This window comes from Cynocephalus volans, chromosome 8, assembly GCF_027409185.1.
Source record: "Cynocephalus volans isolate mCynVol1 chromosome 8, mCynVol1.pri, whole genome shotgun sequence".
In the NCBI taxonomy this organism is placed as follows: domain Eukaryota; kingdom Metazoa; phylum Chordata; class Mammalia; order Dermoptera; family Cynocephalidae; genus Cynocephalus; species Cynocephalus volans.
The window spans coordinates 57,584,285-57,606,794 of record NC_084467.1 but is presented as its reverse complement, the minus strand read 5'-3'; the positions used below and the strand labels follow the sequence as shown (position 1 = coordinate 57,606,794).

The 22,510-nt window shown below is 37.4% G+C and overlaps 1 protein-coding gene across 1 annotated transcript in view; it reads right to left on the bottom strand.

Moving 5' to 3' along the window:
- Positions 1 to 22,510, bottom strand: part of IL23R (interleukin 23 receptor) — a 75,138-nt gene that overhangs the window by 8,261 nt on the left and 44,367 nt on the right. Inside the window, exons 7-9 of the mRNA XM_063107092.1 lie at positions 12,479 to 12,568; positions 9,972 to 10,074; positions 1,409 to 1,499 (exon numbers count right to left, since the gene is read on the bottom strand). Of these exons, the coding sequence (XP_062963162.1) occupies positions 1,409 to 1,499; positions 9,972 to 10,074; positions 12,479 to 12,568 (284 nt within the window). The remainder of the gene's footprint in view (positions 1 to 1,408; positions 1,500 to 9,971; positions 10,075 to 12,478; positions 12,569 to 22,510) is intronic.

Below are 22,510 nucleotides of genomic sequence, written 5' to 3'. Positions count from 1 at the left end.
TTTTCAGCCTCCAGAACTATGAGAAATATATGTTTCTTATTTAAGCCACCCAGTGTATGGTATTCCGTCATAGCAGCCCAAGCAGATTAAGACACCACTCCTTAGTCTCTTGGGCAGAAAACAAAACCTCATCTGAAGGAAACCCTAAGGTTCACCTTTAATTCCAGGAGCTTAGAATAGTAGGGGAGTTTGGCAAAGAAGATCTCAAATAAAGTTGCACAAAGTATCATTCAGATTTTCTTCAGGCCCAGCCTCCCTAGGGAGCTTGCCAGGTTTGGGCACACACACAGCATGTTGAGTGTTGCTTTATTGAAAATCCTGAGTGAGGAGAAGCTGGAATAATGCTGGAATGATGAGAGGGATCAGACCAAAGAAGATCTTGTATGGCAGAACTCAAACTTTGTTCTGTTGACAAATGGCTTACTAGGAACCCTTTGTTCAAATGCTGTGAGGCTGGGGAAAGAGTTAATTAATGAGCTCATCAGAGCTTCAAAAGGAGCCACTTTTATTTGCTTTACAAATACTTCATCATGCTGTTCTCACCTCTGTACCTTTGCTCCTCTTATCCCTTCTTTGAGTGTTCTTTCTTTCTCCTGAGCAACTTCCTCTCCTCTTTCAGTGTGTTTCCTCTCTACTCCCATGGAATGTTTGGGCTCATTTCTGTCACTGCACTTACTTTGCTTCATTGAAATGTTTGGATGATCTGCCTCTGCCACTGACTGGGTTTTGACAGCCTAGCAGAGTGCAGGAAAGTAGCAGGAATGCTCATGGCAGACCCTTCCCCTCCTCCATAACCAGAAAAGTCCCCTGTATCCTCAGCGTCTTCCTGGTTCACACCCTTCTCTTCTTTGCTGACGTGGAAACCTGGCCCATCCCTGGTAACAACATCTTCCCACGGTCCTCTCACTTTACTCTCTCAAATTCCACTGGGTCTAAAGAATGAAGTTGTCTATGGCTATAACACCCTGATTGTGCCCAATTTCATCTAAAGAATGAAGTTGTGCCCTCCTTGAGCTCTACCTACTTCTCCATCTCATGTAAAACAGAAGTCCCTTTGAGTTTTGAAGCTCATTTCATTGAGCTTTTATTCTCTCCTTCCTTTGTCTCTAAAGACATCTGCCAATTGCTTGATCACCAAGTGATCCTGGCACCTGGCCCACAATCTTTCACTTCACTATTCTCTTTTGAATAGGAATTTTTTTCTTCTCTTTTTTTCTTTCCTTACCTCCATTCTTTCATATATTTTAAGTAGGGTCTGAAATATGTACAACTTTGTTTCAACATACTTATATAATTATTTTAATATGTATACACATATATTTACTTGAATGGAAATTCTACTTTAATTATTAGACTGCACTTTTGGTCTCAACTGCCACTCAGTTTTTATTTGATGGTGTTTGGTTACCTGTAGCATTTTCACAACATTACTGTTTTCTATATTAGGAATATCTTCATGAAGCCACTTTGGTATTAGCGACAAGATTCTTCTTTTAATTCTAAAAAAGAAAAATGACACATTAGAAGAAGCATGTTACTTTAGTATTGGTGCAGGTAATCATATAGGAATTTAGGAAGTCAACGAGAATGGAATACATAATAAAAATCAAGCTTCCTGATGCAGGTACTAAGGTTCTACCTCTTACTTAAAGAAAGTTAAGTGGAAAGTTAATTTACCTTTTGTCAGATTTTCCTTGTCTCTAATTCTCTGCCTCTTTCTAATGAGCAGGAACATTTCAAAACACTCATTCTAGATAAATGCGAGAACCACCCTGGTAGTGAAACTGTACACATGTTAAAATAGCAACCATTATAAGCAGAAGTGTCAATGAGGGAAAGTTTGAAAAAGTTAAGGGTGTGTGGCCCCCACCAATCACAGCCACAGCAGCAGCCGCAGCTGCTGGCACCCCCTGCCATGTGGACCCACCACATGCAGCTGCAACCACATCTGAAGCCACCAGTGCCCTCCACCAAGCAGCCTCCTACCACCTGCCCACATCTGCCAGGTGCCGCTTGCATTGTCCAGCCCCAGAACAATGCATCTGCAGCTACCTTCTCCCTACTTAGCAATTGGTCTAGCTCCCCACCACAGCCATTGCCACTGCTACTGTCGATGCACAGCCCAGGTGCCACCAGCTGCACCTCACTGAGATCCAGGTGTTCCTGTATTTTGCCAGACAAGAGGAAACAGGAAAGAGTAAAGATTCACTAAGTGCCCAGTTGCTAAGCCACAGAGGCACTCACAGACAACTTCAATGATGAATACAGCTGAAGTAACCATAAAGAGACTACACTATTGAGTCTACCCAGAACACAAACTAAAACACCTACTCAGTGGTCAATATAAAACAAGTCTACAAGAGGGAGTCTCTCTCTTCAAAAGCCACTTCAGAATAGTAGAAGAAGCAAGTCTACCAGATGACCAGACATCAAAGTAGGGATGCTAGAAATACAAAAATAAGAAAATATTACACCACCAAAGGAATACAATAATTCATGAATACCAGACCCCAAACAGCAGGAAATCTTTGAACTATCTGAAAAGGAATTATGAGCAACAATCTTAAGGAAACCCAGTGGATACAAAAAGACCCTGATAGAAGACACAACAAAATGAGGAAAAAAATCCACACCATAAAAGAGGAAATTTACAAAGAGATAAATACATTAAAAAAGAATGTAGCAGAATTCCTGGAACTGAAGAACACATTAAACAAAGTAAAAACTACAACAGAGAGTTTAAGCAGCTGGATAGAGCAAGTGGAAGAAAGAATTTCCAGTCTCGAAGACAGTCTTTTCAAAATAACCCAAGCAGACAAAAACAAAAAAGAATAGAGAATCAAAAAATGAAGAAAATCTATGAGAGCTATCAGACAACCTTAAGTGCACCTTAAATCATGGGTGGTCCAGAAGGAGAGGAGCAAGGAAAAGGCATTGAAAACCTATCCAATGAAATAATAGTGGAAAATTTCCAAGGTATCAGGAGAGATATGGACTTCCAGATCAAGGAGGCTCAAAGATCCCCAACCGGTTCAATCCAAAAAGGTCCTCTCTGAAATACATTATAGTGAAATTCTCAAAAGTCAAAGACAAAGAGAGATTTCTAAAAACAGCAGGAGAAAAACATCAAGTCACCTATAAGAGAGTCTCTATCAGACTAACAGCAGACTTCTCAGCAGAAACCCTACAGGCCAGAAGTGAGTGGGATGTTACATTCAACACTAAAAGAAAAAGCCTGCCAGACAATACTATACACAGCAAGGCTATCCTTCAGATATTCAGTAGAAATAGTATACTTCCCAGACAAATAAAAACTGTGGGAGTTCACTAACACATGACCAGCCCTACAAATCCTTTAGGGAGTCCTGCATTTGGAATCCAAAAAATGATAATCGCCACCATGAGTATGAAAAAGGACAAATTCCATTTGCAGAGAAGATATGTTAAATGAGAAAGAGAAAGAAACTATATCTTACCACCTCGAAAAAACAATGAACATCAAAGACAAACAATAAAAGATATTTAAAGTAAACACAAAAAAAGATATTTAAAACAACCACACAAATATCAATTAAATCCCAGGAGTAAGACAATACCTTTCAATGACAACCCTAAATATAAATGGATTGAATTCCCCACACAAAATACATAGATTGGCCAAATGGATTAAAAAACTAGACCAAACTACATGCTGCCTACAAGAAACCCACCTCACCTGTAAAGACTCACACAGACTAATAGAGAAGGGATAGAAAAAGATATACTACACAAATGGAAACCAACAATGAGCAGGTGTAGCTATTCTTATGTCAGATAAAGTAGACTTTAAACCAAAAACTATAAAAAGAGACAAAGAAGAGCATTATATAATGATAAAGGAATCTATCCAGCAAGAAGACATAACAATCATAAATATGTATGCAACCAACATCAGAGCACCCAGATATATAAAGCAAATACTATTAGACCTTAAGAGAGAGATAGACCCCAATATGATGGTGGGGACCTCTCTCATCATTGGACAGATCATCTAGATAACAAATCAACAGAGAAACACAGGATTTAAACTATACTTTAGAGCAATTGAACTTGGCAGACATCTACAGAAGATTTCATTCAACAATTATAGAATACATATTCTTTTCATCAGCACATGCAACATTCTCCAAGATAGACCACATATTAGGTCACAAATCGAGACTCAACAAATTTTTTTAAAACTGAAATAATTTCAAGTATCTTTTTCAGAACATAATGGATTAAAACTAGAAATTGATAATAAGCAAAACTTGGAAACAATACAAATACATGGAAATTAAACAACATATGGGTTCAAGAAGAAATTAAACAGGATATCAAAAAATTTCTTGAAACTAATGAAAATAAAGACACATCATACATACCAAACCTGTGGGATACTGCAAAAGCAGTACTAAGAGGGAAGTTCATTGCAATAAATATTCACATCAAAAGAATAGAAAGACTTCATTTAAACAACCTAATGTTACACTTCAAAGAACTAGAAAAGCACAAACAATTCAATCCCCAAATTAGCAGACAGACAGAAATAATTAAGATCAGAGCAGAACTAAATGAAATAAAGACCCCCCAAATGATACAAAAGATCAATAAAACAAAGCTTGTTTTTTCATAAGATAAATGAAATAGACAAACCATTAGCCAAACTAACTTGAAAAAGAAAAGAAAAGGACCAAATAACAAAAATCAGAAATGAAAATGAGACATCACAACTGACACAGAAATACAGAGAATATTTAGAGACTATTATGAACAACTATACACCAACAAATTTGAGAATCTGGAGGAAATGGATACATTTCCAGACACATACAAACTACCAAGACTGATCCAAGAAGAAATGGAAAACCTGAGCAGACCTATAAAAGGCAAAAAGATTGAGGCAGAAATCAGCAGTCTTCCTACAAAAAAAAGCCAAGGACCAGATGCCTTCACTGATGAATTCTACCAAAACTTTAAAGAAGAATTAATACCAATTTTTCCAAGAAATAGAAACAGAGGCCATTCTCCCAAACTCATTCTATGAGGCCAGCATTACCTTCATACCAAAATCAGACAAATATACAACAAAAAAAGAAAACTACAACCAACATCTTGAAGAACATAGATGCAAAAATCCTCAACAAAATATTAGCAAACAGACTACAGCAGCACATCAAAAAGAGTATGCATCATGATCAAATGGGATTCATCCTGGGGAGGCAAGAATGGTTCAACATGTGCAAATCCATAAATGTGATACACCACATCAACAATATCAAGGACAAAATCATCTGACCATCTCAGATGCACGAAAAGCATTTGAGAAAATTCAACATCCTTTCATGATAAAGACTCTCAACAAACTGGGTATACAAGATAAGTATCTCAACACAATAAAAGCCATATATGACAAACCCACTGCCAACATCATCCAGAATGAACAGGAATAAGACAAGGAGGCCCACTCTCACCACTCCTATTTAACATAGTATTGGAAGTACTTGGCAGAGCAATCAGGCAAGAGAAAGAGATAAAGAGCATCCAAATTGGAAAAGAAAAGGTCAAATTGACCCTATTTGCAGATGACATGACTCTATATATAGAAAAACATAAAGACTCTACCAAAAAATTCTTAGAACTGATACATGAATTCAGTAAAGTTGCAGGATACAACATCAATATACAAAAATCGATAGTGTTTTTATACTCCAACAATGAACTAGCAGAAAAAGAAATCAAGAAAGCAAGCCCATTTACAATAGTCACTGAAAAAGTAAAATATCTAGGAATAAGTTTAGCAAAGGAGGTGAAAGTTCTCTACAATGAGAACTACAAATCACTGCTGAAGGGAATTAAAGAAGATACCAAAAGACGGAAAGACATTCCATACTCATGGACTGGAAGAATTAACATTGTGAAAATATCCATACCACCCAAAGCGATCTACAGATTCAATGCAATCCCCATCAAAATACCAATGATATTCTTCACAGAAATGGAGAAAACAATCCTAACATTCATATAAAACAAAAGACCCTGAATAGCCAAAGCAATCTTGGGCTAAAAATAAATAAATAAAGCTGGAGGCATTACACTAGCTGGCTTCAAATTATACTACAGAACCATAGTAATCAAAACAGCATGGTACTGGCATAAAAATAGACACATGAACCAATGGAACAGAATAGAGAAGCCAGATATCAATCCATGCACTTACAGCCAGTTGATCTTTGACAAAGGCACCAAGAATATACATTAGTGAAAGGATAGCCTCTTCAGCAAATGGTGCTGGGAAAACTGGATATCCACATGTAGAAGAATGAAATTAGACCTGTACCTCTCACCATATACCAAAATCAACTCAAAATATATTAAAGACTTAAATATAAGACCTGAAAGTATAGAAGTCCTAGAAGAAAACATACGGGAAACACTTCAGGAGTAGGACTGGGCAAACACTTTATGAGGAAGACCTCCAAAGCACAGGCAACAAAAGGAAAAATAAACAAATGAAATTATATCAAACTAAAATGGTTTTCAACAGCAAAGGAAACTATCAACAGAATGAAAAGACAACTTACAGAATGGGAGAAAATATTTGCAAACTATACATCCAACAGGGGATTAATATCCAGGATACATAAGGAACTCAAACAACTTAACAGTAAAAACCCAAATAATCTCATTAAAAAATGGGTAAAGGAGCTGAATAGACATTTCTCAAAGGCAGACATACAAATGACCAACAGGGTACATGAAAAAAATATTTAACATCCCTAAGCATCAGGGAAATACAAATCAAAACCATTTTTAGACATCATCTCACCCCAGTTAGACTGGCTGTTACCAAAAAGACTGAGAATAACAAATGCTGGTCAGGATGTGGAGAAAGGGAAACCCTTCTACACTGTTGGTGGGACTAGTCAGTAAATTAGTCCAGCCTTTATGCAAAACAGTATGGAGGTTTCTCAAACAACTACAGATAGAAAGAACTACCATACAATCCAGCAATCCCACTACTGGGTATATACCCAAATGAACGGAAATCATTGTGTCAAAGGGATACCGGTAGTCCCATGATTATCACAGCTCTATTCACAATAGCCAAGTTATGGAACTAACCTAAATGTCCATCAGTGGATGACTGGATAAGGAAAATGGAGTATATGTGCACACTGGAATGCTACTGAGCCATAAAAAAGAATGAAATTCTGCCATTTGCAGCAACATGGATGAGCTTGGATAAAATTATGTTAAGTGAAATAAGCCTGGCACAGAAAGAGAAATACCACATGTCCTCACAAAAAGAGAAATACTGCATTTCCTCACTCATAAGTGTGAGGAAAGAAGGAAAGAAAGGGAGAGAAAGAAAGAAAGGAAGACAATAATCACAATAATATATTGAACTTTCAGAAGGTGAGAACAGATCTCTTATTATTGGAGGTGGGAAAGGGGGATGGGGAAGGAGGTCATCAAGAAATTGGTTAATGGACATTAAAATGATTACATATTGTAATGATGAATATGCTAATTATCTTGATTTGATCATCACATATTTTAAACAAGTACTGATAGTCAACTCTTTATATTACCAATATGTATGATCAATTTATGTTTCAATAAAAGAAAAAGAAAGAAAGAAAAACTTAAGGGATATTTCTGTACAACTTTCCAACAAAATTGACTGCAGAATATTAAGGAAGAGAAAGTTATACAATGAAATCCTATAATTCAAGCTCCTATAATTCTGAATTTTGTAATTATTCCAAATAGAGTTGCTATGATAGTGGTGGCTCTAAGCTTTATGTGGATGGAGTATGAGGCTGGGGAATTCGTCTTGCTTTTGTGTGGCACAGTGAGAACCGGTTTTTACTTAGACTGTGTGCTTAGTAAGGATCACCGGGATGGGATGGGTGAGAGAAAGAAGAGGGAGAAGCCATAAATGTCCCACTTCCTCCTTCCCCCAAGCTACCTTGGCACTGCCACTGTGTTTAAAAGCATTTTCTGTATTGACAGTGCAAATGAAACAGGTCGTACCCTGAACTAAGAGACGAAACTGATTTCAAGCACATTTTTACATGTTATCAAGAGAACCCACCCCTTAACAACAGATCAAATGTATTTATCTCTTTAAGTGGGTTCTCTAAGAATTTTTACTAAGTAACAACTGAGATGGCTGAATAAATTCTGCTAGCTCAATCTGACCTTCAACTTTAGGGTAAAATGATTTCTTTCTTTCTTTCTTTCTTTTTTTAAGATGACCGGTAAGGGGATCTTAACCTTTGACTTGGTGTTGTCAGCACCACGCTCTCCCAAGTGAGCCACAAGCCGGCCCTTAAAAATAATTTCTTTACACATATTTATACGATGTTTTATAATTCAGTTTTTTTACTACTTCACACTCTGTTTCTATATTTACAATTACACCAAATTAGTAAGTTCATGCCATTGTAGTAAAGTTTTTATATAGCATGCTGATACAATAAGAACATATTTATTATATTTACCTACTCTTAGATTCATTATATTTAAAATGCTTTGCCCTCCCTTGTCCAGTTCTGTTTCCAAAGTAAGGCCTTTATAAATAATATATAGTTTTATTAAATAACAGTATCTGCTCAAACGTAAAATAGTTATATTGGAATTATCTCTTTTTCTTTTATCTATTTTAAAAAGAGTACTTATTTAAATAATTAAATACACAAAGAATTGTCGTACTGCCTTATTTGTCATTGCCAACTGAAACTTAGTTTTTAGGTTATTCTTAGTAACAAAGAATGTTATTTAAAAATTCACTAATCACTTAATGTTATTTAAAATACACTAAGACATCTTTGGATAATGATACAAATATTAATATGAGTATTTTTATGGGGTATTAAGATATTGAACATTAAGATATTTCAAGGGACTTTATAATCAAGTATATTTTAAAACAACCAAAATTAAAACTCCATATTAGTCTGCCTATCTCACAACGGTGTTAGGGATATGTGTATTAATGTATAATTTAAATTTTGAAATATACTTAAGTTCTTAGGAAAAAGCCTATATAGATAAGAAATCATTAGTGTGCTTTATTTAGAATAGCTCATTTAAAATCTTTCTACTGCATTTTGATTATAAATTTAAAAGAAAGATTATCTCATAAGCAAGTGATGGCAAGAAAGAGAAACTTGGTGCCAATTTGGCAAAGCACATTCATGTGTCAAATTTTGTGAGTAATTGAATGTACTGGGAGACTGCCATATTAAACAACTCTAGTCTATTAACAGATTAGAAATACTCAGTGCATCTAGTAAAATTTAGAAAAATCAAAGGCCTTGCTCTCCTCAACATCTCATTTTCAATAACTAGGCATAGATCTTACTGAAACCATACGGGGGGAAAACTGATTGATGGAGGCCAAGGAGAAGGGGCTCTGGGGCTGGATGCTAAAATACCAACACAAATCTGGTAACAGAGTGGCAAATTCAAATGTTGCCACACTGGTCTTCACACTGATTCAGCCAATTTGTATGGCTAAGGAGTCAAGGCAGGTTATGATTTAACCATGCTCAGGAACCCAGGTGCTGTAGATAATCCTGAGGCACAATGGAAAGGCTGTGTATGTAATAAAGGAGAAAACATGGGCTTAGATATCGCTGTGTCTGGACTCCCGGCTTCGTGCTCAGTGACCTTGGCTGAGGATTTAGCCTCTCTAAGCCTCATTTAAGTCATCTGAAAAACAGGCCATGGAGCTTTTCTGGCAGGGTCATTTTAAGGACTAAATGAATGACATTTGTAAAGAGCATGGCACAGGTAGGTACTCATTAAACATTGCTCCTTTTATTTTCTTTTTTCTGAATAAAAAAGTGAAAGGAACTTTCTAGTAAGTAACTGAATTGACTACATTTTGATGGTGCATATGTATGGTCTCAATAAGAAAACAGAAATTCTGCAAATCTTACCCAGTTCGGAGTGATCTGTTAAATATCCCAGTCAAGGAAAGAACTGACAATATAACAGCAAAGAAGACCATTCCCAATAAAAGTCCAATGTCTTGCCTGTTGTCTAATGAAAGGAAAGAAAAATCATCTTAACTAAGCATTAGTATTCACGTGATATCAGAATCATTGCTCTCTCTACTCTGCTCAAAGTGAAGATTATTGATCTCAAAGGAAAAGAGGAAGAGAGAAGCAAAATTAACCTGTACCTTGGGCCCTAACTGCTCTTCCAAACTGCACGACTATACCCCAGGAAACATCCTTGTGTTTGAAAAAATTTGGCTGCGTGTATCTGATATCAGTGGATATCTAGAAGTGCATCCCCAGCAAATGTGGTCAGCTTGTGCACGCATATTTTATACAAATACATTTAGTGATGAACCTCGTTTGGTTTGTCCAACACAGGTCAGAATTCCCAATTACTTGCAACAGGGTCTAAGGTTAGCCACAATCATAGCTGAGGCTTTTGGGCTTTTTAAATCTTTTGTGTGAGACAGAATTTATGTGTAACTTGTCATCATTCTTTAAAATTGATTACTCATAAATTTTTCCTGCTGAGAAAGGACATTCCCTCTACTTAGAACAATATATGTTATAAGGAAGAAAGAAAAATTGCCATATATCTTGCATCACACTTATTTTAAAAGCAATGCCTTTCTTGCATTTTGAAGTTGAATTAGTCTCCTGAAATCTTTAAATAATTAATATACTTTATTCAACATGTGTTACCTACCAGGATCATCACATTTTCTCCCTGGTGCATTTAAAAAAGCCCTATTTTCAAATACAGAAGATAGCTGAGGCATGACTTACTGGAATTTGTTCTAGAACCATGCTGGGCATCGGCCTCCCTTCCATCCTCCTTCCTCAATCCCTCCCTCTCTTCAGTAAATGTTTATTGAATACTTACCATATGGCAGACACTGTATAGTTCCCTCCCTAGTTATTTCCCTTGTGCTTGTACCTACCTTGTACTTGGGGGTCTCTAGACTGCCCAGCCCCTCTCCTAAAGTCAAGTGGCAGGCAGGGTCCTGCATAGCTTTAGGTAACTCCAAAGTCCCAGTGGGATATAGAATTAGCATTGTCCTAGGGCTAAAGAGCTATTGCTGAACATTTTAAGCAACTAATAGGGGGTACTGACTGCAGCACATCCTTGGGCATTAATGCCTGGAAGAGGATAGAGAATCCCGTTAACATTGGTGCTGGGTGAAGGGGTCTAAGAAGTAGAGCACTGCCTGAGATATCTAGGCTTGAATTGAACTCTGCCACTTATCAGCTTTGTGGCCTTAGGGCATAATCATAAACTTGCTGCGGCTCAGTTTTCCTAGCCTTTACAATAGAGATAATAATATCTATCTCATAGAGCTGCCTTGAGTTTCCAGCCTCCACAATTCCCACAGAAATGTCAAGGTGCATGTCTAAATAGGCATCTATAATTAGGGATCTGTACTGAACCTAAACACTTGGATCATAATTGATTCGCACCTACGGATTCAGAGTGCCCTTACCTGCTTCATGTTTCTGTATTACACTTAACTGCCATCTGACTTTTCTTGTTGTTCTGTTTGTAGCTTTGCTCCGTTGTCTATCTAGGATGGATGCTCCATGAGGACAGGGGCTTTGTTCATTTTTTTTTTTTTTTTACTGCTGATTCCCCAGTGCCCAGAAAAGTGCCTGGCATATAGCAGTTGCTTAATGAATATTTGTTGAATAAGCAAACAAATGCGCAAAGAACATCCGTGCAACATGCCAAAGTTCTTATACTATTCCTGCCAGATTTCTACGCAAGGAGATAGTCTACCAGTGGTTGGTGGTGAATAGTCACGCGTTAAGTTTTTAATTTGATCTTTCTATTTAGAGTTATTTTTGCCCATTGCACAACCTGATCTAATAAATTTATGCCTAAATCATTCAGATATGCTCATCAATAGAAAAATACTCAGTCATACAAACAAATAAAATGGGAGCTGGTTTGTATACGAGAAAGAGCATCAACTTCAGGATTTCCAAGGGTTTGAATTTCAATCTGTCAACTTAGCAGCTGTGTGACACTGGACAAGCTCCTTACCTCTCTGAGCTGCAGTTTTCTCATCTATAAAATAGATACATAACACATCTCACCAGATTGTTTTGAAGACTGAAAAAGATGATGTATATAAAACTTCTAGCACATGATAGACAAATAAAGGGGGTTTTTGAAAAGAAGTTTTGGGATTTTGAGCCCTAGTATCTATTGGAATGAAAACGTATCCAACTCATTACAAAATATAGCAATATCCACCTAATCCACTCCTTAAATTCGATTTTAAGCAGATCTTTGTACCTTGTCGATTATTTTCCTATGGAAAGCATACGGCATATCTTATGATCCAGAAACTTATGCCTGGCATGATTTTTTTTTTTCCAGTACGAAGGGCTAAAACGGGCAATTACTGAAGACTACTCAAAAATCCTAAGAGGTATTTTCTTACCAGAAGTAATGTGTCCTTTAAAGATGGAAGCAAATACAAGCCCAGAATTCTGAGTATCGTGTTGGAATGATTTTGGCATGACCTGGAAAACTTAACCAAAAAGAAAAAAGTGTCAGCTTCTTACATTTTGCACTCAGGTTCCCCAATTTCCTAAGAGAGTTTTTCCCCTTGTTTAGAGATGATTAAAGTAAAGCAGAAACTTTAATAGGCTTGAAAGACAGAATAAAAGCAATGGCCTCCAAGTATGTGTCTTTTTCTTTCTATTTAATTGGTTAAATCTCAAAGGAGGAAACACTGCAAGGACAATTAAAAACTACCCAGGGTCTGTGAAACTTCAAGGTGTGTCCACTAATTTCATGAGGCTTCTAGGCAACAAATACCAAGGAGTTTTATTTCACTGAGTCAGGAAAATGCACAATTACTGGTCTCTACTTGATTCCTTCCAAGATGATGCAATAAAGTTCAGATTTCCTTAGGAGCCTCCAAGATGTGTCACTTTTGCCTCTGCACAATCTTTGGGATACTGTTACGCTCTCATGGCTCCCCCTAAGAAGCCCAATTTTGATTAGCAGACACTTTGGGGTTGTAACACAGGGGTAGAATGTCATTATTGACTTCTCTCTGCTCCTTTCCCACTGGCAGGGATCCTGACCAGTCCTGTCTGGTCATAAAGGCTGTCAGGACACTGTCAATGAAAGCTTCCGACCAAGGTGGGGTAAGCAGCCTTGGCAGTGAACTTGCCTCCAGTCTGAACTCAAAAGAGTCCTGGAGTGGCCTTGTTCAGCTCCTCCTTTCTGATAATTAAAAGCTGTCAGAGGTGACTTCAAGGACACAGTTCTCCCACTGAGAGTGCTACGAGTCCTGTTTATTCAGTCATTCTGATTTCAGTTTTCAAATTCTTCTCTTATAAAAAATTACTTTTGGACCAGGGAGAAATCACAACTCGAGGTGTACTTATCATTGAGATATCACAGGCTTGTATAATAAGCTATGCAGCCCATGGACTATCTTTGAGAAAAGGATCATACATTTCCAATGTAAAGGTTCTTATAGGTCTTTGGAAACTTTTGAAAAAGGCTGATCCGGGTGCAGGCACAAACTTGATTGAAGAATAGTTTTGTAAGAACAATGGGTAGGGGATTTTAGAAGATGAAAACATCAGAAAAGCCAAGAGTTCTTTCCTGTGTTTTTATTCTGGCTTCTCTACAGCAAGAGAAAAATGTTTCACTGACTGGAATTGTGACAAATCAGAAATTCTTTTTGGTTTCTCAGTGCTTCACTGAATCTCTTTTGCTGCCTGGATATGTGTTTCCTTCACACTATGCGGGAACAAGGCTATGCCCTAGTGCCCAACAATTAGGTTTATTCATCTAAATTAGTATTTTATAGGCCAATGTTCATTCTCAAGGAGCTCAACAGGAGTCTGTATCTACATTATTTTGAAATTTTAAGAATAAAAATATAACATTAAAATGTAACACAATTTTCAACTTGGCAAAATCATGGGCTTATAACATATGTTGCTATATTTTTTGTTTCCACTTTTATTATTTTAAAATTAGCATTTTTTAATGTAAAAGTAATATATGGTGCTGTTGGTTATCAATACAGGTTAATGTAATTCTGTTGTATAAACTACAGGTGGTTATTTGGCAATAAAACTTAATTCAGTTATTAATTTGCATCACATAAAAATAATTTTCATATCTGACCGGGGCTTTATCAGCCCTAATAGGGAAAAAACATAATCTTCTTTTACAGTCTACTTGTTATCATAGTTTGAAACCAACAAGGTGCATTAATTTAAATTAGATTAAAGTCATTTAAAAGAGAGTCTTAATTATCAGAAGGTAATTTCACAAAGAATCAGATACTGAAATAAGGCAATTTATAAACAAGATTGTCAGAGAAGAAATCAAGCCAGCAACAAAATTTTTAAGCATAGAACTGAAATGAAGCCATATAGATTACATTCTTCATGGCATACTGCCACCAAGTGGCTAGGTCATTTCTTTTTAAATCATGCTTAACATTTTTCATTATAAAAGCAATAATTATAATAGAGAAAAAAATGTAACAGGAAAAACAAAAAGGAGTAAAAAAGAGCCATCCTTAACCCCATCACCCTAATCCACCTGCTATTAATATTTTATAGTATTTTAACACACAAAACATTCAGAGAATGATGCACACACACACAGAGACTTTATGACTGAAAAACATTTATATGAGCTCGAATCATCAGTGGTGTATTGCCTAATGTGCAGAAAAACATCATGATATTTCCATTACTTATTTAATATCTGTGGTGCAATGCCCATAATAGGACAATTCTGTCCCTGCAACAGAATGATAAATTATGTCTATTACTCTCACAGGAGATACTTGAATATACTCAGAAAACCCAAATCACCTCTAATTTGGGAAGAATTTTTGTGTAACTTATATACACTGACATTGGACTTTAGAGTTAACCTTACAGAAGACAATGTGTTTGCAAGGGATTTGGAGTGGTTTCAAACAAGAAATGTACTTTCTTATTCTTGGGCAAAACTTAAAGCATAACATAACCACATTCTTTGGCCCACCATAGACCAAGCTAATGTAATCAAATCTGCTCAAAAGGACCTGGTTTTAGCAATAATATGTTCCACCTGTTTCTTAGAGATGATGCCAAATCATCTCCTCAGCTCTTCTCTCTACATTTACCACGGGGCAAAGTGTGTTTTGTAATCCTTTTTAAGCAACCATATAAGGGGTACTAATGATTTTCCAGGTAACACACTAAACTTCACGTGGTTTCATTCAGTTAATCCCCACAACAAGCCAATCATGTAGATAATACTATTGTCCTCATTTTATGGATGAGGAAACAAGACATAGAAAGAATAAATAACTTGCCCAAAGTCACCTAACTAGATGTTAAAGAGTGGAAATTCCTATCCTTTCTGACACGTGCTGGTCACTGGTCCCATTAACTAAGAACCCCACTCTGCAGCAGGATGGCTCTGGGTGAGGCGGCGCACTCAGCCCAGGAAGCAGCCCCTCCCACGATGGGGCTCGGCACTGCCCCTCTGGAGGCTGCCCTTGCTGTGTGAAAGCTGCCTGGTCTTGGAGCGTTCTGGACCCCACCACAATAGGCTATGATTGGGCTAAGCCAATTTAGTACTGATTCTTTGAATTTCTTTGGATATACAAGCAAAACATGCTAATTATAGGATTCTTGAAAAGTATAGAAGAGCATGAAGAAAATAAAATTTCATATTAGTTCACAAACTAGAAACAATCATTTTTTTTTTTATTTGGTAACAGTCTTTTGTGTATATCTGTATCCTAGGGGAGATCATAATCTTTAATAAATGTTGTGTCCTGGATCCCCACACCAGCCAGCCACCAAAATAAATGAATGAATGAACGAATATATAAATAAATAAGTGTTCTGTCCTGTCTTTTTCATTCAATATTATATAATGAACATTTCCTCATTTTAATAAGCATTGTTCAAAACATCATACTTATGGCTATTTAATATTTCATCATGTTTGCACTATATTTATTCAATCATACCCATACTGAGAAGTTGCATAGCTTGGTGGTTTCACACACCAACTGTGGACTCACACGGAACTCAGTCCAACTCCTGGCTCCACCACTTGGAGTTGCATGGTCCCAGGCAAGTTGCTTAAGTGACTCAGTTTCTTCATTTGTACAATTTGGTTGTATCAGTCCTTCACTCATGAGGTTTAACTAAATGTTCTTTTCAAGCACTTAGTACTATGTTTTACACAAATTGAAACCTTAAGAGGCATTAGTTATTGCTATTCTTGGGTATTTGTTATTGCTATTGGTGTACTTTTAGATAGGTTCCAAATTCATGCTATTATAATTAGCTTTTGGATAAATATCATTGTGCATAAATTTCCTTTCCACATCTCTGGTTATTTCCTAAAGCCAGATTTGTTCAAGTTGAATTACTGTGCCAAAGGGTATAGAAATCTCTAAGATTTCTTTTATTTACTTTTGTGCTTGCCAGTCTTGGTGTCAAAGCCACCCTAACCAAGGTCTCCATTATAAAGGCTTTGATCAGGGTTGACACATGGATCTCTCTGGACCTTTCTTTCAGACGGTTCCAGATACTAAAGAAAAAGAAGTCACGTTAAAAGAGATAAAGGGTGTGTTTTTCAAATTATTTGAGTTGTCCCTGCCATTCTATTTTTCTTAAAACACAAACATCTCCTTTCAGTTTCTCTCTTTCTAATTTCCTTCTTTTAATAATTTAGCTGTTTCACAGCATTAAGTGCTATTTCCCCAGGAAAGGCCAGTTTAGCTCTGTAGTTGGAATTCAACATTATAGGGCCAAGGGCAAAGATTTGATCCTAGCAAGGCAAAGACAATGGCTACACAGATCAAATAGGCACCAGAAGCCTAGGGTTGAAAAAAGACATCAGACAAACTCATTACTACACCTTGAAAAACAAGTCAAATGGTAAATCATCTAGTGGATTATAGTGTCATCCTAGTATATTAAGGATAGCAGGGTATGCACAGACATATTCAAGGGATTATTTTCATTCTCATATTCCTAGGCTAGAAGAAATTGGTGTGTAAGGAGAAGAAGGTAAGAAATGTACATGTGGCAATCATATTGTTAAAGAGAAAGATTAAGAGAGGGAAAGGGGGGATGGCCGGATAGCTCAGTTGGTTAGAACATGGTGCTGTTAACAACAAGGTCCAGGGTTTGATCCCTGTATCGGCCAGCTGCAAAAAAGAAAAAAGAAAAAGGAGGAGGAAAAGGTAAAAGGCAACAGCCACCAGGAAATTTTCCTAAGTGGCATGAACTGTACAGAGATGAGGGTCTGATATCAAAGTATGGTAAAACTCTACATGCAAGAACGGGCGGGTTCCAAGTTTTCCCACTGGTCAAAGATTCTCCAAAAGTACAACTTTGCTCTCAGACATAGCGTGTCTCTGTTCCTGAGTCTGAATAATCTAGTGGATGTTTGCCATTTTTTGGTTGCCCAACACCAGGACACGCTTCTTTGTGGGCATCCTAAAATAGATAAGAGGCAGGTAGGGTTCCCACTGTGGAATTCTCAATGCAGCAGCCAGCAACTAGCCAAAAGCAGACGACCCAAGCCTAGGCAATCAGATGCCCCTTCCCCCAACTCCCTGACTTGAATGTGGACAGAGTGACACACAGCTTCAGGAAACCACTTGGAATCTAATATGAGTGTACTAGCTGTATCCAGGTCTGGTGACAGCAGCACCAGTGGGCTGTCCAGGGCACAGGGCAGGCCATGGCAGTGATCACAGTATCTAGCTGCAGGATCCTCACCAGATTCTTCCTAGGCTGTGATTTTGGCTGTGATTCTGGCTCCAGCTCTCACTTGGGTCCTGCTCACATCCATTTTGATAGTCTTTCTACTGATTTTCAGACTTCTTTCCAATAATTCCTTTTCTGCTTAAGATAACCAGATTTGACTTCTTTTGCTGACACCTAATCACCCTGACTAGTAAAAATTGCAATTGTAAGTGGGGCGATGTGGTAGTCCATGCCCTAATCCCTGGAACCTGTGAATAGGTAACCTTACAGGGCAATGGGGACTCGAGATGGAGCAATTATCCTAGATTACATGAGTGGAATGAAATCCCAAGGGTCCTTATAAGAAGGAGGCAGGAGGGCAAGAGTCAGAGAAAGAGATTGGAAGATGCTGCGCTTCTGGCTTTGAAGATGGCTGATGGGGGCCATAAGCCAAGAAATGCAGGCAGCCTCTAGAATCTGGAAAAGGCAATGAAAACTGGTTCTATCCTGGAGACTCCAAAAGGAACAGCCCATCTGATACCTGGATTTTAGCCACGTGATACTGATTTTGGATATCTCACCTCCAGAACTATAAGAAAAATTTGTGCTGTTTTAAGCTACCAAGTTTTTGATCATTTGTTGCAGCAGTAATAGGAATCTAACACAAGAGATTATTATTTCCTCATGGAAAAGCACAATCTTTATTCTCTGTTAGTGGATTGCAAACCTCAGAGAGATTGTGGAATTCTTCTGAGTTGTTTTTAATTTTATAGAAACCTGGTAGTTAATTAGGGGCAGGACCCAAAGAAGATTAAATAAACCCAAATGAAAAGTCTAAAATGATTAGCATTTCAAGGAACACTATATGTCTGTTTAACACAGTTTAGTAACCAAGAATCTACAAATTTCTAATCCATCTCTAAATGGATGAATCATAAATCTCTAATTACAAATAACGGAATTTTTGAAAAATACATTCTGTGTGCCAACATCTAATTTTCATTGTATTTAATATCACCTACATTTAGTTCTGTTGACATAATATTTGTTTTTTCTCTTTTAGTCACTAAAAGTCCTGAAAAAGTAATGAGAGTCTTCAAGGAGCCGTTGGTAATGCAACAACCAGTAGTGTTTTGTGAGAACAAGATAAAATGTTGTTTAATATCTTGCCCATACTTGCCTTCCTCTGGAAAACTGTCATAAAAAGAATAATACAATTTTTTCTGGGAAATTTTTATAGCAAGAAGCAATTGAAGCAAGTTAGTCACTATGAAATGTGACTGCCCTCCCCTCAGGCCTCTAACTTGGCATTAAAGGGATTATTACAAAGGGATCTGTATTACGGTGCAGAAATGAAAAACACTCTTGCCGAGAAGTTGTTTCACCTTTTTTACGTTGATAGCAGCAAATTTAGAGAATTGACTTTTACATTTTCAGTGTTGGTTTTCTACACTGATAAATTATCTTTTCCCCTTCGGGGCTCTTTCCACACTGCTTAAAGATCCCACAAATTTTTACAGTGACTATCAAGGTTGGTGGGTTAGAAGCTCCAACTTCAGCAGCTCTCAGGGGTTCTCCGAATCTCAGCCGAAACCTCACATCCAGGGGCAGTGCAGGGCCCAGGCAGAAGAGGGGAATGTGTGACATGACGGTTAACTGGGCAGCAGTCCCACATCCTGCACTTGTGGGGCTCCTGTGCTGCTGAGGTGGGAGGGGCGGTCAGTGACTCAGGAGAAAGAAGAAGCGGAGAGGTCACCAGATAGTACCAGTGATCATGGGTGAGAGTCTCACGTGCCCACCCTTTTCTGCCCCCCAAAACCACTATTATTGAGGCAATGGCTTGGGCAACCAGGTGTCCCCCTTTCTACTACAATTCCTGACCGTACTCTGCATTGTCCTTCATGGCACCTTCCCCTCTTATAGGGTGTGTCTGATCTCTAGATGTGGTTCTTACACCTCACCACAGAAGGATCACTTGGCAAGAGAATCAGGAATCTGCATTTTAAGCAAGTGCCCAAGCATTTCTAATGTGGGTGGTTCACAGACCCCACTCTGAGGAAGAAAAGAAACAAACCCCAAACTGCTTTCTAGATATTTTACTGAACCAGGACCACCTGGAGAAACATTATGAATTGACGGAGGTGGTCCTGTGTTGGGCAAGGCTACCTTTCCCACCTATGCTTTATCCTTTCTGCTGATTGTTCCTTCTTTGTCCTGAGTTTCTTGAGGTCCTGTAGTTTCTTTCTCATCACCTTAGCCCAAACCTACTTCCACATCTTATATTCAAGCCAAAGTAGAAATAGTTGATAGCATCTGACAGTTCTTTTCTCATGTGTTCTCATTTCATAACAAATCCTACATTACAAATGAAGCTTGGCTGGCTTAGTTGGTTAGAGCGTGGTACTGATAACACCAAGGTCCAGGGTTCCATCCCTGCACCGGCCAGCCGCAAAAAAAGAAAGAAAAAAAAAATGGAGGTCTGTTGGCCTAGTTTTATTATTAGCTAATGAGTAGAGGAGGATTTGGTTAGTTGGCTGAGGCAGGGGCTGACATGGGGCCCTCCTAGGTCTCTTAGGAAGGCAACCAGCAGAGCTATAAATGTTGTGGATGCTGGAATCCCACGGCCTGGGTTATGCTCTCGCTCTACCATTTACCAGCCTTGTAACGTTTGGCAACAATGCTTGGTCCTCATTGCCTTCATCTGCACAGTTGGAATAACAATTACATTCCTTTTACAGAGTTGCAGTGATGAACACAGGACAATTCATATGTAAAATGTTTATCACAGTGCTCAACACGTAATAAGTGTCCAATAAACATTAGCTATTATTATTTATTATCCTGAAGTTACTTGATTCAGTTACTTAATTGGCCTCTTGCTTTTTATACCAGGATAGAATAAAATGTCTTTTATCCAGAGAAACTTCCCCTATGTGTTTGTTAAGGGGAAGTGATTTTCTTTTCCTTTTTTCATATAAGGCTTTATTTTCCATTAAAGTCTAAATACTCTGAGGAAGGAAAAGAAAATAAGACTTATAAGTCATTTAACCCTTACTATAATTGAGTCGATTTGGTTTCTTTCTGAGACAAGGTTTTCAAAGTCAAAGGAAGGGTACTATCCAGAAGGAAAATGATACAGAAGAATGCTGGAGGCTGTGGGACAAGCCATACCTACTTCATGATTTGTCTGTGATCCTAGCCAGGCGTAATTTCGAAAACACATTGTATTGAGGTGAGTCAATTCAGTAACACACACATAAGAATTTTAGAGAATAAAACAGGAAATTCCTGCAGGGAGGGAACATTATTGGCTGGGCTGGGCTTCCCCATAAATAAATATTTAATTATTGGGAAAGTTTGGCTGGCCAAAATAACCCATTATCAAACAAGTTAGTTAACTAAAGTATTATGGAAATTATATCTTTTTATTTTCTCAATAGTGAGGCAATTCAAACTTCAGCTGTGAAGTTTGATTCCTTCTGCTTTCATTTATATATTTATGATGCTATGTAATTTATATAATTATTATGCTTGATTTTTTGTTGTCTGTCTTCTTTAGAAGGAAAATTCTCAAGGGCAGGGATCTTTGTCTCCTTTGCTCACTGAGGTTCTGCAAGCACTTAGCAAGTGCCTGGTACTAAATGAATATTTCATGAATAAGTGAATGATTGTCTTTTCATGGATAGCTTTGAAAAAAGCAATCAGTATTAAAGATTTGCCAAAAAGCAGTTTGGCAGCATGCATCAGCATCTTAAAAAGTGCTCAACTCTTGATCTAATAATTCTTCTTTAGACCTAAATAAGGAGAAATAAGGAGAGTTTATATACAAAACTCTGCGAAGAAGTTTACTGACAATGAAAAAAGAGGAAATAACCTCGACGTTGTTTAAAGAGGAAAATTACTAAATAAATTATAGTGCATCCATAACTAGACTTCTATGCAGTCATTAAGCAGTTTTTTAAAAACTCAGCAAGGAGGAATAAGTAAGAAAATCAGGATATAAAACAGTATAGACACCACAGCACCGATCATTGAAAAAAGAGTTGCATAGGAAAAAACTAGTATTAAATTCATTAAAATGTAAATAGCAGGTATGTCTGTCATTTACAGAATGCTACAATAAACTTGCATTGCTTTTTCAAACAGAAAAAAAGATAAATTTTTGGAAAGATTTAATGTTAGCACTTTCCCTAACGTACCTTCGTTGTTTCTCATTTCATGTGTTTTAGAAAGGCATTTGTACCAAAGGAACAGCTAACATAGTAAACTTGAATAAATTCCCGTTTTCAGGAATATTTAATAAAAACTGGTATTTTTGCCCCTTAAGTAATTTTTCTCCTTAGGAAACACAGACTTTAAATTTAGTCTTTTGTAGGGTAGTTGTGGTATTCCTATTTCCTTCTACGTGAGGTTTAAGACCTTTATCTTTAAAGAAGAACTTTGATGGTCCTGTACTTGTAGAATACTAAAGGAAACTGCTCCTCCACTTGGATGTAATCGGTTAAAGAACAAAAATGATGAAATTGCTGAGGGGTGGTAGGGAAAACGCACAGCATTTTGAGTAAGAAAACTTTGCTTTCTCATTCAGGTGCTATTACTTACTAGCAATATGTTATCTAGAAAGTCATGCCTCACTTTCTGCATTTGTAAAATGGTGTTATACACTACCAAATATGGGTGATGTAAAAATCAAACAAGCTTATACATAGTAGGACTTTGTAAATGGTAAG